The sequence below is a fragment of the Charadrius vociferus genome, unplaced genomic scaffold, assembly GCF_000708025.1.
Source record: "Charadrius vociferus isolate BGI_N301 unplaced genomic scaffold, ASM70802v2 scaffold32, whole genome shotgun sequence".
Classification (NCBI taxonomy): domain Eukaryota; kingdom Metazoa; phylum Chordata; class Aves; order Charadriiformes; family Charadriidae; genus Charadrius; species Charadrius vociferus.
This window is the reverse complement of record NW_009647856.1, coordinates 3,647,756-3,664,099: the sequence shown is the minus strand read 5'-3', so window position 1 is coordinate 3,664,099 and position 16,344 is coordinate 3,647,756. Positions and strand designations below refer to the sequence as shown.

The 16,344-nt window shown below is 38.7% G+C and overlaps 1 protein-coding gene across 1 annotated transcript in view; it reads left to right on the top strand.

Annotated features, from left to right (window-relative positions):
- Positions 1-951: 951 nt before the first annotated feature.
- PCLO (piccolo presynaptic cytomatrix protein) overlaps positions 952-16,344 on the top strand; it is a 373,983-nt gene continuing 358,590 nt past the window's right edge. The window contains exons 1-3 of the mRNA XM_009883002.1: positions 952-963; positions 1,446-2,795; positions 14,778-16,175. Of these exons, the coding sequence (XP_009881304.1) occupies positions 952-963; positions 1,446-2,795; positions 14,778-16,175 (2,760 nt within the window). The remainder of the gene's footprint in view (positions 964-1,445; positions 2,796-14,777; positions 16,176-16,344) is intronic.

Below are 16,344 nucleotides of genomic sequence, written 5' to 3'. Positions count from 1 at the left end.
AGTGGGTTCCACATTAAGGTTATAAACTTCCCAGTATTAAGACCAATAATTTTACAAGAATGGGGAAGGGTAAATGGAGTTGTGGAAGGCTGGAAATAGTTTGTCCTTAACAAGCATTTCATGTGGAAATATTTAATTTACAAAAACATCAGATACAAGATTGTGAGAAAATCACATGTTGTGAGAATTATGAGCACAGAAGTGGCTACCACTTAGCTTTGTCCTTTTATATTTCCATTGCTAGGTATATAAATAAAACTCTAAATATTTAATCAGAAATAATGGTAAATCATGTTAACATTAACCGTGTAAAATATATTTTTCAATGTGTGTACTTCATATGATTCTGCAGACTTCTGATAAAACTCTTAAAACAGAATTGTGCATTTATTTATTTGTTTTTAGTTAAGGAATACAGTTAAATGTAATGAGTGATTGTTTATTTTACTCATGAATGCCCAAGAAGAAATGTCATGTCTGGAAAAACAAGGTCACAGTAAACTGGATGTCTCAAAGTGAAAACTGAAAATTTTATATTTGCAACACTGGCACTGAAGGGAACACCTTATCATCCAGCAAAAGCACAGTGATAGCACTGAATAGAATATTTTACTACATCCTTTAGCAACAGAATTGAATACAATATTATTTTCTTCAGCTGCAGCGGAGTATAGCAACAAGTAGAATACTGTGCCATGTATGAAGACATGATCTTGATTTTGGTTCCTACATTCTTAGTTTTATTTTCTCATATATGAAAACACAGCAAAATGTTATTATTAGAGAAGTGGGAAAAATCCCTACACTTTTTATTGCTGGGCAATGTGAATTGTTGAGATGATGCTGGAAGGAAGCTCTGTAGTAGTTCTATTTAAAAAGAAAAAAAAAGAAGCTTCAGGACTAATTCTGTGAACTGGCATCTGTTTGACAATTCTTCTAATTTGTGACTGGATGGCTGGCAAAGTAAATACTCTAAAGAGAAGCATCCCTGGATTTTAGGAGTTTAAGTGCCTGCTGCATACTGAGTTGTATATATATCGAATTTTTGTACAAGTAGCCAAAACACAAGTAGATAAACATTTTGTATTGTGCAGTGTTTTTCTCATATGGCTGTGCTTTGATCTGCTAGTTTTCTGATGCTGCTTCTTTTAGTCTTCTCTGTCTCCCCGTTTTTGTATCCCAAAGGATAGAGTGGAGAGTTAGTCATTTGGATTTAGGTAAAATAGTAAATTTTAGCTTTGAGTTCTTCAGATTTCTGCAGAGAAAATTATCTGGTTAAACATTGTTGTCATATTAGTTTATTTTCCAAATAATAAATCAGTCTATGAATGAATACTTTCATAAACCTTTGTAGAACAATAATTTTTTTTAAAATACATTTTATATGCATCTTATGTTATAAGCCTTGGTCTTGCAAACACTTTAGCACCTGAAAAACTTCACAGTGTTACCAGAGCACTTCCAGGATCACAGATACATCTTATTTTATCTCATTTTCTAGTACCCTGCGTTATTTTAATTTTATTATATTTTCTGTCTGCAGACATCCTGAGCTTGATACAAGCCACCATCCCAGGCAACCAGGTAAGCCTCCAGATCCAGGACAACCAAGTTTAAGCAAAAGCCGAACAGTAGATGTGCTGAAGACAGAACAACGGGCACCTGGACGGAGTCCTTCTTCTATTAGTCTAAGGGAATCAAAATCCAGGACTGATTTTAAAGAAGATCAGAAGCCAAGTATGATGCCCAGTTTTCTCTCAGACGCCAATCCATTGAGTGCAGTCACTTCGGTTGTGAACAAATTCAATCCTTTTGATTTGATATCAGATTCAGATGCAGCCCATGAAGAAGCCGGTAGGAAACAAAAAGTTACCCAGAAAGAGCAAGGGAAACCTGAGGAGCAGAGGAGCCTTGCAAAACATCCAGCTCAACAACAGTCTCCAAAGCCAGCTGTTCAACAACAAGGAGCTGTCAGATCTACCCCCCAGACAACTGAGTCTTCCAAACCAGTGCCTCAGCAGCAGCAGCCTGGGGAACCAAAGCAAGTTCAGAAACCAGGCCCTGGTCACCCAGCAGACTCAAAGCTAGAACAAGCGAAACAACCACCCCAGCTGCGAGGACCACAAAAATCTCAGCCCCAACAGCCAGAACCTACGAAGCCTGTTCAACAAGCAGCTTCAAAACCTTCATCAGGCCCAACAAAACCATCACCACAGCAAACAGACAATGCTAGAACGTCATCCCAAGCACCACCTCCCTCAAAACCATCATCACAGCCGCCAGGACCTGTAAAACAACCATCTCAACAGCCGGCACGGCAAGGAGGTCCTGTAAAGCCATCTTCCCAGCAAGCAGGGCCTCCAAAACAGCCTTCTCAGCAACCCGGACCTGAAAAGCCATCTGCTCAGCAAACAGGACCTGTGAAACAACCATTGCAGCCTGGACCTGGGAAGCCACCTCCGCAGCAAACAGGGCTCGTAAAACAAGTGCCACCACAGGCAGGGGCTACAAAACCATCTTCTCAGACTGCAGGGGCCACAAAGCCCCCGGCACAACAACCAGGACCTACAAAAACACCAGGCCAGCAACCAGGGCCTGAAAAACCCTCTCCCCAAAAGCAAGCCAGTGCAACCCAACCGGCTGAGTCCGTCCCAAAGAAAACCTTCTGTCCTCTTTGCACAACCACCGAACTGCTGCTGCACGCTCCGGAAAAGGCCAATTACAACACGTGCACACAGTGTCATACTGTAGTCTGCAGCCTCTGTGGATTCAATCCTAATCCTCATATAACAGAGGTGAGTAGTTTTTTTAAACTGATGTTCGCGACCAGAGCACAAAATTAAGTTTACCTTCATTCTGCTGAAATGTCGGATGTGTTACACTGTATCATCATGATCACATAAGGCCTCAACAAGTTCAGTGACAAAACCTGTGCTGTTTGGGAAAACTGCTTACGAGTGAGAGGGGGTGAAATTGGGGAAAGAAGGTGGTAATGGGTCTCTGTTTGTACAGTGTTTAGAAGTGTGTTCTCTCTTCTTCATATAAAAATAGGAGGACTCCCAGTGACTTTTTTGCCATTTTGGTTAATTTTAAGCACTCACTGGCTGTGTTTATAATCTGACCACAATAGTCATGTGCTAATAAGTTTATAAATAAGTAAAATTTGCTGCTGTAAGAACTAACTAGGCAAAAAAATATGAAAATGACACTTCATAGCCCCAGTCTGTATTTTGCAAAAGGATGTGGGGTGGATTTGATTTGTAACTGAGTGTTCATTAGCTGAAAGCCTGAGTCATGAGTTTTGACTTGGTGGCACTCAGGTTATTTCATTCTTGTGGGATGCTAAGAAAGATATCTCTGTGGACTCTTCCTAACCTTGATCACCATTCTTTCTGTAATTATATAACATAGAAATGGCATAGAAAGTAATATCAGGACTTCAAATGAACTTATTTTAACCTACTGTTTGTGGTAGTTTGATCTATATGCTTATACATATCCTTGTTCCTCACTTGCTCTGCATGGGAATAAAGCTTCATATGAATGTCTGATCTCTTCTTATTGCTTAAACAGCTTCTCATACATCCTGATATGCTAATTTTAAATTTGCAATGTAGTTTGGGTTTGTATTCAGTACCAACAGTTTCATCAATTTACAGAAATTCAAGCATAGCAGACCTGGCACCGAAAACTAAGTAGTGATAAATAGCCAGAAGGGGTGTTTAGGAAGCTTATTTTTGTCTTGCGTTGTTATTAGTTTAGCTGATCAGAGATGCTGATAGGTAGAAGCACAGACTGCTGTTATATTTTGAATCTGAGAAATAATATCCCTGGGTTTAAAATTGAATCAAAGAATTGCTGAGGCTGAAAGCGTCCTCTGGAGATGACGTTGTCCAACCCTCTCTGCTCAAAGTAGGGTCACCTTAAAGCAGGTTGCTCATAGTCAATTTTGAGTATTTTCAAGGATGGAGACTCCACAGCCTCTCTGGGCAACCTGTTTGCTCAATACCACAATGATTTGAAAACATTGCTGGCAGTTAGATTTCTTTCCAGTGCTCATGTTTAGTAGTGATACTTTTAGGTGGGTACCTGGTAACAAACAGCAAGCTTTTTGCATCCAGCAAGTATATTATTTATTGATTTGTTGTTAAAATTGCAAATTTAAACCTGAAAGATTAATAGCAGTAACCATTAGTAGCACATAGAATCATAGAATGGTTTAGGTTGGAAAGGACCTCGAAGGTCATCGAGTTCCAACCCCCCTGCCATGGGCAGGGACACCTCCCACTAGACCAGGTTGCCCAAGGCCACGTCCAGCCTGGCCTTGAACCCCTCCAAGGATGGGGCCTCAACAACCTCTCTGGGCAACCTGTTCCAGTGCCTCACCACACTCAGAGTGAAAAATTTCTTCCTAAGTTTAGGGAAATTCAGGATTGAGATAGTTGGCATTAAGGGACTGGAAAAGGAGTGACTTGAATAGCTGCATGCAGAAATTTCAGAGCATTTGCAACTAACCAAGCGCTCAGAGATTATATTGTCAGGGTCTGTATGAGGAAAGGTCATAAAGCATATCAGTCTGGACAGCTGGGGGTAAAAAAAAGATATGTTTGTGTATAATGGACAAGAAATATGATGCATTGATGTTAAAATCAGAGGAACTTTTGTAAGAAAACTTTACTGTCAAGTTCTGACAGAACATTTTTAGACCAAAATTTCCTAGATTTATTAGTGGGTGCAGAGTTGTTTATTTCTATAGTGTGCTGCTGGAATCTCTTGGAGTTCTAGGTTTGTCTTTAAAAACTTCAGATTTCCCATGGAAATGGTCAACAACTTTGGCATGTTCAAGTGAAATGGATTTTGAGAGAGAGATTTTATGTAAGAAGATCTCAATGTATTTGGAAATTCCATGAATAACTACTAGTTTTTTGAAGCGGGTACTCTATAAGTGTGAAATTCAGGACTTTAAGACAATAAATACAGCTGCATTTAAGACTAACTGATTGCATACATATGTAAAAGCAGATTTGAATTTCATATTAGACATTGAAATAAACACAGGATATGCATTTATTTCAGGATGAAATCATTTCATAAATGAAGGTATTGGACATCTAATTTATTCAGCTATTAGTTCCAAACTCCTGACTCCCACTCAGACTTTTCTCATTTGCTCAGCTTTGCACCACCAGCTGTCTTGCTGAAACTTCATTGTGGGTGTCCTGCTCCGATCTGCAGTGAAGTGCCATGAAAATCACATCTGACTTTATTAGTGAACAGTTGGAGCAAAGTAATAGAACCCGCCCTGGCACATACAAAAATTTGACTTATGTCAGCTGTGAAGGTTACATTTGAGTTATTCTTAAACTTTGCTTCTATTTTCCCTTTCCTGTCAATATTTAGATTATTAGCAAAAGTTTCTGATTCCTCTGTTACAATGGTTTACACATTTCTTCCTGTCTAGCATGAAAACCATGGTTTGTGTCTTAGCTGGCGATTTTCTTGATTATGGTGCAAGTTTTTTTCTTTTGGCTTGTCTTATTTTAAGTGCTTCTAAAGTTTTATTGACCAAAAGTCTTTGTCTCTTACTCATGCACTAATTGACGATATCTTCACCTCTTACTGTTATACTTTGACTTTTCCTGCTGCTCTTTTTGCCAAGTTTCATGATTCCATAATCCTGTGTTGTGCCTTTCCCATGCCCTTTATAGCCACTGTTTTTATTGCTTATGTTAAAACAGGTTGCCGATTGGAAAGCAAAAATTTCACATCGAATGTGGGGAGAGTGAAAGGTGTTTGTTTAGAGATGAAATTATATTACATTTGTTCTCTAACATTTCCCTCTGTGCAGCTGCTTGAACGATCTTCTTGAGATATTCTTCTTACACATTTCTTACAGGATAGTTCAGTCTTCATAACTAACAGAGTGAATTACTTTTCCAATACAGATCTTTCTAAATTTCTATATTCTATATTTATAGCTGGTTCTGGAAAGAATATATCAGGCTTTACAAACTGGCTCGGGAAGTACATTGTGAGCATTGTAAAACCATTATAAAAAGTGCTGATTTTTAAAATTTTTATTCATTTTCTTCTTTTAAACCTCTATTTAAAATGCAGCAGTACATGCTCTCTACCTGTTTTAACTCGCTAGGAAGAGCTGTGTAACTAAGAGCAGAAAGTGATACCTGTATTGCCACAAGGTCAGACCCCTTGAACTATTTCTCTGAACCATGTGACGTTGCAGTCCCCTTGGGAAAAAGGGATGGTCGGTATCTTGGTTTTGTACAGCAGTCCAGAGAGAAAACACACCATACATAACGTTCAGTAACATATGTCTCTCTAATCTGTCTAGGTATTTACACTCGACTCATCACCATGGCACATGACTGCCTAGCAACAGTTGCATAAAGTAACAGAAAAAAAATTATATAAACAGGTTTGACTGGTACTCTATTCCATTTTCCTTTCACATACATCAGAACCTTGTAGTAGGTGTGTATTTATTTTATGACATGGTGATTTATTTTTGTCATTTTAAAAAAATCTTCCATTGCCAAAAACCACTCCCATGTGCCATTAACAACAGAAACCAGCACCTCCCCAGAAAAGATTCAGCCCTGTAGATCATGTGAATAGGAGTAGGCTTTCTGAAAATGAGTGAAGACATCTGACGGACTATCCATTTTGTTAAACGCTTATGTATAGTTTTTTGATAAAATTCGGCAAAAAGCATGAACTACTGTAGCTAAATCAAAATGATCAGTGCATATGTTCAATAGCTGAAGTAAATTTTCAGCCCCTGTGAACTAGTTGTTGGAAGATACATGCAACACAGACTGAACAATCATTCAGACTGTAAATATATATCATTATATCCTTTATGATGGACATCTGTAAAGTAGATGACCAAGTGGAGTGTTGAAGCTGTTGGAAACTTGGCTGTATGTGAGCTCTGCCCTGTGAGCCTACCCTTGATGAGTAGGTGTGCATATGTGAATGCCTGTCTTCTCAGGTATTTTTTAGGAGGGATTATTTTCCATGCATTTTATCTATGTCAGTCCGTTTTTCATCCACTGTTTCAGTATGCTTTTGAGAGACCATTTAAAATTAGTTTTGGAGCCAGGTATATTTTTTTTACTTGGATGCTTGCTGAAAATTGTACATTCAGAGAATGTGAAGATGTGTATATTGATGTAGGACTTATTTACTTGCCAAAAGCTCTTCTGGATGGAGACAAAGTGAGTTCTAAAAATATTTTATTGGTTCTGAAACAACATGTCTGTATCAAAATTGACTTAACCCTAATGGAAAAAAGAGGAGGGGGAAAAAAAAAAGGTTGAGTCTTCCAAAGTGGAGTGTATAATTTCAGATCAAGTAGAACATTTTACTGGATCTATGCCTTTATTTTTCAATTTGGCTGGAAAAAGATCCCAATCTGAAAATATTTTCTTCTTTATGTTGTTGTTGGATTTTTTTGGGGGGAGATGTCTATTTTTATTCTTTTGGTAGAGCTAGGAATTTTCTGTATCAGTTGCTGTAGGTACTACAGTCTTGAATTTTTGCTCTTTCTTCCTACTTGCATTTTTATGTGCAACCATATCACAACCTTTGGTGATTTAAGAGTATCATGATTTGGTTCAAGTCCTCAGAATGATTTTCAGTATTTGTATATGTTTTTATTGACGACCTGCATCTCCAAGTATCCTAAACATCCTATCCTAAACATGGGCATGAAGTATTTTCAGTAACTAAAGAGAATTTAAGCAGACAGAAATGCATTAATTTCTTTCATTATCAGTATTATTAGCTTGTACAGGGAAAGGAATATATAATAATTTAAAATACTATTCATATAAGGAAGATGAGTGTAATTTTTGTGGTGAATCCAGGTAAATTTTGCTTATACTTACAATAAAATTAATGGAAATTACTCTATTAAATCTTTGTTGATTACGTGACAGTAAGGAAGCTATTGATTGAATTGAAATATTCCCTGCAGTTTACAGTCTAGACCCTGCTGTGTTGCAGTAGTGCATAAGAACCAGAATGCAACATGGACTGGAAATGACATATAGACAAAAATAAAACTGCCATCACTGTGGATAGTGACAGTGGATAGCCACAAAGTCTTAAGCTTTTTAATACCAGGAAATATAGCTTTAATACCAGGAAATATAGCTTTGAAACTGTACGCCCTATGTAAACTTAGACTTGGGTGGATTTTCAGGGTGTTATAAGTAATGCAAAACAAAATCGAAAGAGAATTAAGGACTTGAATCTGACAATCAGCTGTTATAATCTTAAGTTGTAAAGAAATTAGTTAAAACCCAATAAAGCTTTTTTTAACTTTTTCAACGTATTAATTTAGATATCAACTCTTAACTGTGCTGAAGTAAAGCTAGAGATGTTCTGTAAAGGAGGATGGAATTTAGTCTGGGTTCAAACTGATCAGAGAGCAGATTCAAACAAGCCTTGTTTAGTTGTCTTTTAAAAATGATAAAAGTTCAAAGTATTTCTTTTTGAAATATTTGGTTTGGTCCAAAGAGTACTTGAGGTGTTCCAGTGTTACTAACACTGTAATTTAGATGGAAGTGGACATTATTCATAATTTTGGTGATGAAATTAAGTTAGTATAGCTCCTTTAGATCTTCCCCTAGCTAGAACTACCACATAGGCATTTGGGAAATTTGTAAAGATCCTCAAATAGAAGGGTTATGGAAGTACAGAATATTGTTTCTCTCTGTGGAATAGTCTTAAACACACTCCCAGACTGTTTCTTTCTCAGAGGAAGACTATGTGCCTACATTTCTGCTTTACATTTAGGATTAGATATATTAATATTATTGATGCCCTGGGGATTTTTCTTTTTCTTTCTTTTTTTTTTTTTTCTTTTAAGAAAAGGGCAGAACACAGAAACAAGTAAACACCTATGCATGGCAAATAGTTTCTCAATATTTTAACTGGGCAAGATTCTGCAATATGTTGGAGTGTTTACTCATTAGCCCAGAAAACTGTCTGGTCCAGTTTTTAACACAAGTAAATAATAAATTAATCTGCATAGCTAAAGATGTCAACTGCAGTGAGCCATCTGCGCCAGTATTGCTGTTGCTCAGCAACTGTAATTTACTACTATGTTAGGCCATGTGATGTGGAGATGCTGTTTGCTGGGTAATCACTGGTCAGGAGGCATGGCCCAGCCCTGCTCCGACCAGACAACATAATCCGTTTTCAAATCCCAGCAATATTCACTCCGATGCACTCTGTGCAGCGCAGATGAACTTTGTTAACCTTTTCTTTGCTGCTCTCTTGATTTGCAGTTATATTTTGTTTGTTAATCATTCACATGTTTCTAGTATATGAAATCTAGATGCAGTTAATGAAAGGAATCACTGTTTGTTGCAGTGATGCATGATGCAGTGCACTGAGCTGTGTTTAAGTCTTTTGCCTGGTTCTATGCGTAAGGCAGCTTAAATACGTTTGGCTATAAAAACTAACTTTTAGATATTCTGAAATACCGGTGTTCAAAGAAAAAAAAAGTCAAAAGATTATACGTTCACTATTTTGCTTTATGATTCTAATAATATAAGCTATAAAATAATAGTTCCCCAAACACTCATAGTTCATATGCAATCTATAGCTTTTTGTATTAGTAATTTAAGCAGAGTACTGGAGTATGTTTTAAGATTGTGATAACTGCATAACACAATTCATCCAGTAATGTTTTTTAGTAGTTTTAAAATAGCTAAGTAACATTTAAAAATGGTCTTTTAAAAAGGCTATTTTAAAAAGTTTGCTGAAACATTGGTTGAGCATCAAGCTACAGTGCTTGTAACCATTGCTGTGCTCTGTGGGATGGATGCCTGGGGAACATGCTGCTGACGAGAACCTAGCATTGTTTTTGTGAGCACCTTGAGTCAGTGTTTCCTGATAGACTCCCTTGTTACCTTCCTTTCAGATATCAGATATAAAGGGCAAATATTTATTTTGTAGCGATAATCTGTTTGCCTCAAATGAGGATCAGTTGCATACTGTGTACAATAGTTAAACATTTGTTTCAGTGTAATTAATTCGAATAGCTGAGATCTTGTTCATGGAAGGATGGTATAGAAGGAAAACTTTGTTTCTAGTATTGCCCAGGCTTGTTTAGAAAACCTTTTCAGTGGTATGTCGACGTCCTAATTCAGTTTGTTCTGTGAGAGAAGTTGTTCTTTTTTGTTCGTAACAGGATTTTCTGATCTAGTTTCTTGTCTCTTACAGTATTCTACCACTCTACATGAAGCTGCATAAAAACATGGGCTCAAGTGCTTTATTTTTCATGTTTCTCTCATCATCTTGTCAGAAATGTCTGCTGAGAGCCAAATTTGGATTCCTCACTCCTCTCTCAAATTGTCAGGAACCAAATAAGCTGATGTGTTTTCAGACTAGAAACTGATTTTGTCAATAAGGCTTTAGGGCAGCGCTGAACGATGTCAGCAAAGTCCGTTTATATATCTGTGGCAATGTAAAGGCTCTATAAATCTTTACATTTCTGTGGCGATGTAAAGGGATGTTAATATTTTATGCATATCTTAAAGTTACTTTTTATAGTACCAAATGAGTGGTCTAAATGAGGATGAGACCCATTGCCTTAGAATGTGGCTCTGTTCTGCATAAGGGCTGTTAAAATGGCTTCTGAGAGCTGCATTCATGTTGTGTGCCAGTAATTTTTATATGAAATATGTTCAATCTGCAAGTCAAAATTTCTTTCTCACAGTACATCTGGAATGTTAGAATCACGCTGGATTTTCTTCCTCCCATACATCATCTGCAGGAACAGAAATTGAGCATGCCAGTCGATGCATTCACTCTCTGACAGTTTTCCTATTGCTTTTGATGGGTTTGCGTAGTTAGAACAAATCTGAACACTTTTGCAGAAAGAAATAGGCTCCGGATTGCCTTCAGTTGTGTTGGCTTTGTTTGGGATAAGGAGAACTGAAGTGTAGCTCACATTTGTTATTGGAGTCAACTGGTAGATGAGAAGTGCATAAAGAAAGGCGAGCTATGGAACATGGTGCTATAATTTTCTTCAATGTAATTCTCCATGGATGTTGTTACTAAAACACTGTGAATAAATTCATTTGGTGCTCCCAACTAGTAGCATCTTTATGAAGCTTTTTTTAAGATGTTATGGTTGATGAATACAAAAAATATATTTTAATTACTTGTTTGTTGTTGTGAGGGCATATAGTTTCTACATCAGTGAGTTAGAAAGCAAGACAGCACTTTCTGTGTTTGGTAGTTGAAATCTGAACAAAAATGCTGCATCAAGCCTGTCAAATTTAGAGTCCTAGTTGTGGCACTTAACAGCATGGGTCTCAGGATGAAGAAAATCACAGATTTCTTCTAGAAATAAGAACCACCCCTCCCCAATCTATTAGTGTAAAAATAGACAGCTTGGAACAGAAGACTCTCCTTTACATGTAGAGAGGAACTGCAAAAGCTCGGGTGTTGCCCTGGAAACTTTTGCCTTTTAATTCTACGTAGAAATATGGAGAAAGAGAGTAGAAAGTCACAGAACTGCGGTCAGGAAGACCTTTCAGGATAGACAAACATTAGTATTTTAGGTATCTACAGCAGCATTTAAGTTTTACTTCATCTGTAGTAATATGTAAGAGCATCTGTACAATATCTGTACAATAACATGTAGGAGCATCAGAAGCCTGCTCCTGTTAAAGTTTACAGAAAATCTCTCTAATGGCAGTAGAATGAACAGGCCAGTGCTTGATATAAAACTACCTCATGTAGTACACTTCCATTTTGAATTCCTGCAGTTCCAATCACAGAACTACAGTTTGTGCAGTTTTGTATTTGTTTGAAGATGATGTGTGTAAGCTATAATGACTTGAGGGTTTTGGCACTTAATTCCTCCCACTAACATGCATGGGAGGAATTTTATGTCTAAACCAGAAAGATTTAAAAAAATAATACAGTGAAGTAAAACTTCCTACATTTTCCATTTTGAAGTTCAGCTGTAGGAGTAGCAAATTAATTTTCAGTTTTCCAGGCTTCAGTTTAACACTGAGAGTGAATGTGTGTGTATATATGTATATATATATATATTTTTTTTTTTAAAGATAAGGGAAGAAATAACAGTTGAGAGTTAACATTTTGTCTGCTGCACGAGATTGTGTTGAAGACTGTAGTATAGAATTAACGTTTGTTTGGACTCCAGTTAGGTAGTAGAGTCAGACTGGACCAGCTGCATGTTGAAGACAAGCCTAAATGCCTATAAATGCAGTTGGAGTCTGGACACCTTAAACATAAGAATTATTCAGGCTAATTATTCTGTAGCCCCACCCAACCCTACAACTACTTTGTGTGGGGCGGTAAAGGTGTCATAGTGACTTAAAATTAGATTTCCTGGAAGGTGAATGGGAGCATGTAGGCACCTGTTATTGGTTTCATCTGGTGATCTTACTTCAGAGTACACCACTTCCATTTGCAAAGAAAAAAATAAACAAAGTGCAAGTGGAGGTGTCAAAAAGGAGCAGAAGCAGTGAATCACTGTGAAAAGTGCACTGTCAAAATCTCTGTAAAAGTTTTGTGGTTAGGGGGGAAAAGACGTTCCAAACTTAGGCCCATTGAAAAGCTTGTCCCAGGATCGTATCTCTCTCCACTGTAGAGGAGAGCCCACCTCCCAAATACAAGAAATCTTAATCGCTTTGCCAAAGCCACACAGCTGTGATAGCTGAGGTGGATGTTGAGAGTGTGTGCCTTAAGTCTGGTCTTTGGTTAGACTTAAACCTTCTAGAAACCCCTTAAGAATTTATTCAGAAATGGTATTAATATGTGTCTAATTAAATTAGACTACTAAATATCTAAAATCAGGTGTCATCATTAAGATTTACTTAGTGCAAGTAATTGTCCCTTGGTCAGGGGACTGGTGAGAGAACTGATCACCAATCAGATAATATGGGAGTTAAGGTAAATGTAGTCGTTGCTCAGATCCGCTGTGCAGTTGTGAACTTAATTCCTTTAATAATTCAAAGCAGAGCTTAAACACGTGTTCCAGTTTTGTTTCAGTTGGTTTCACTTTTTAACAGTCACTTGCTATATGGGTTGCAAGTAGATCAGAGAATTGTTTAAACAATCTAAAAAAAATGCACTCAGAAGATACAAGCAGCATTACTATGAATGGTAACTCCATGACTTACAGGCGGGGCCAAAATTGGGCATCTCTTTGAGGCTGTTAGTAGTAGCAAGCTCATATTCCATAGTGTGTATATACCATGTTTATCAGAATAATTAGAATAACTGTGTTTTAAGGAACTGTGTCCAACTGTTCTTTTAATTTTTGCTGCTGGAAAAATACAAGGTTGGCAAAGCACACCAAAGTAATGAATTCATTGCCTCAGTCCATGACATCAGGATTCTTTCCTTCCAGTGAACTCTGATATTAAGCAGACAAAATCTTTGCAGATAGTACCTCCAGATTCATCCCATGGTGTATGGTAGAGATTCCATACCTGAGTGAGAAACAGGATCCAGAAGTCTTCTCCCTTAGGGCAAGAGATCTGAGACTTACATTCTGTGTCCACCTAATTCCTGTTTCCCTCTGTGTGTGCAAATGACGTAGCTGCTACCCCGCATTTCACACGCAGACTGAAGAATAGAAGTAGAGCTACAGATGACCTGCTTAAGAACTTGCACGTGTAGGCACATTGGACTCTTTGCCATATTGAATGGCATTTTTGGTGCCTATAATGTTTCTGCTAGTGATGTAAAATGTGGAAAATAGCACATGATGCTTTCTGACCACATGTTGCTTTAGCCTATTTGATCCTTCCTCAGATTGTGAGACTTTACAAAAGCAAAGATAGGGATGACCACATAAGATTATTGGGATTTTCTGTCTTACTAGAAAATAGTTTCCCTCTCATGTGATACTTCTTGGAAAGGAGAAGGAATGTTTTAAAGTTGTGAGGTACTAAAATTGACGAGAAACATGGGGAAATACATTATTTGCCTTATTCCTTCTCCTCTGTGTTGAAAAGAGGGGTGCCCATTGTGTACAGGTGTGCAGTAAATACCTTGGGAGCTTCTTTTAATGACAAAGGAATTTTGGGAAACCTAATTATTGCTCTTAAAATACCCTCAGGGCTTAGGAAAGGCTCCTTAATGATTCCAAATGCAGACTTGCCCATAAATTGGTGGTAAAGTGAGTCTGTATAATACGTGGTGTCCATTAACACACCTCTGTGCCTTATGCATTGGATACATGTATACTGCCAATACTTAGGCCCTGTAATTTAAAGAATTACCAAAACCATAAGCTGTATGAAGACCTTGATAGATGTACGTTTAAAGGTAATTATGCATTTACTGTGTTTTAATTCTGAGTATTGTTTTCTCTCAGCAGACTTGATGTGTCAAACTGTTTTAGCAGTATTTGTCTTTTTTTCTCTATTCTGGCAAATCATTGCTATAAATGAATCACTGTTGGGTCCCATGAAATTCCAATGCATTTTTTCATTCTGCTGGGTTTTTATGCTGTAGTATTCAGCTGTGTGTAAACTGAATGTGAAGCCATTAGAAGCATGGGCTCAGTGGTAGCTCAAATGACAGGAATGCAGAGAAGAATGAAAAAATCAGTTGGGCATGTCAACCGCAAAACAGTATTAGTGGTAATATTTCTCCCTTTTTACACAACAAACCATACACTAGAATAGCTTATTACTATGTTGATTTTATTAACTTTGTCTTAATTAAAATACTTTTAAAATTATTTTTTTCTGCAGATTAAGGAATGGCTCTGTTTAAACTGCCAGATGCAAAGAGCGTTAGGTGGTGACCTAGCACCAGGTACTGGTCCCGGGCCACAGCCACCTCCACCCAAACAGAAGACACCCATTCCACCTTCAGCAGCTAAACCATCTCCTCAGCCACAGCCAGTTCAAAAGAAAGATGTTTCTCCAAAACCTGATCCTTCGCAACTAGCAGAATCGAAAAAAACCCTGCCACAGAAAAAACAACCGTCTTTGCCTGGGTCTCCCCCTGTAAAATCGAAACAACCTCGTGCTGAGCCTACTGAGATCTCCCAGCAAATAGATCCTACTCCAAAGTCTGATCACGCCAAGCCAACACAGGCTGAAGATAAGCAAAACCAACCCAGTATACAGAAGCCTACGACGGACACTGTGCCTACCTCTGCAGCACCAGGGCCGAAACAGGATTCGGCAGGTCCCAGACCTCCACCAACTCAACAGAAAGTGACGGATTCCCCAAAGCCAGAGCTTGCCAAGCCGTCACAGGACACGCATCCAGTTGGGGATAAACCAGATTCCAAACCCCTTCCACAAGTGTCTCGGCAGAAGTCGGATCCCAAGCTTGCGTCTCAGCCTGGGGCTAAACCAGATGCTAAAACTCAAAAGCCTGTCGAGCCAACACAAACAAAAGATGATCCTAAGAAGTTACAGACAAAACCGGCCCCAAAGCCTGATACCAAACCAGCTCCCAAGGGCCCACAAGCAGGGACGGGTCCCAAGCCAGCGCCACCACAGTTGGCGCCTCAGCCCCAGCCACCTCAGAAAACTCCCGAGCAGTCAAGGCGTTTCAGCCTTAATCTGGGAGGCATCACTGATGCCCCTAAGCCTCAGCCTACAACACCACAAGAAACAGTTACTGGGAAACTCTTTGGATTTGGAGCTTCAATCTTCAGCCAGGCCTCAAATTTAATTTCCACAGCAGGTCAGCCGGGGTCTCAGACATCAGCCCCCCCTCCCGCAGCCAAGCAGCCCCAGCCTCCATCACAGCCTCCAGCCTCTCAGGCAGCCCCCAGAGAGGCTGGTCAGGCTCAGCCTCTTCCAAAAGCTGCTCCTGTAAAGAAAGAAGCCAAGCCTCTTATGACTGAAAAATCGGAGCCATCAAAAGCGGATAGCGTTTTAACGACTAAAGGATCTGATTTAGAAAAGAAACCTGGTTTGGCTAAAGATAGCAAGCCTCAGGCTGCTGAAGCTAAGAAACCTGCTGGGCTGTCGGAACCGGAGAAAGCCAGCCAGCCTGAAGTGTCTTGTCCCCTTTGTAAAACTGGACTAAATATTGGTTCTAAGGATCCCCCCAACTTTAATACGTGTACAGAGTGCAAGAAAGTTGTGTGCAATCTCTGTGGATTTAACCCAATGCCGCACATAGCTGAGGTAAGGCGACTGAGTCTGTATTTACCCTGTGCTTTTACCTGCAGGCTCCCTGTGCTGTGGAGACCAGGCTGTAGCTGATTTTTAGCTATGGAATTGTCGAGAAAAAATTGAATGTTTCATCATCTGAGGGCTTTTAAAATTAACTATCTGTGTTGTATGAAACTTGGTC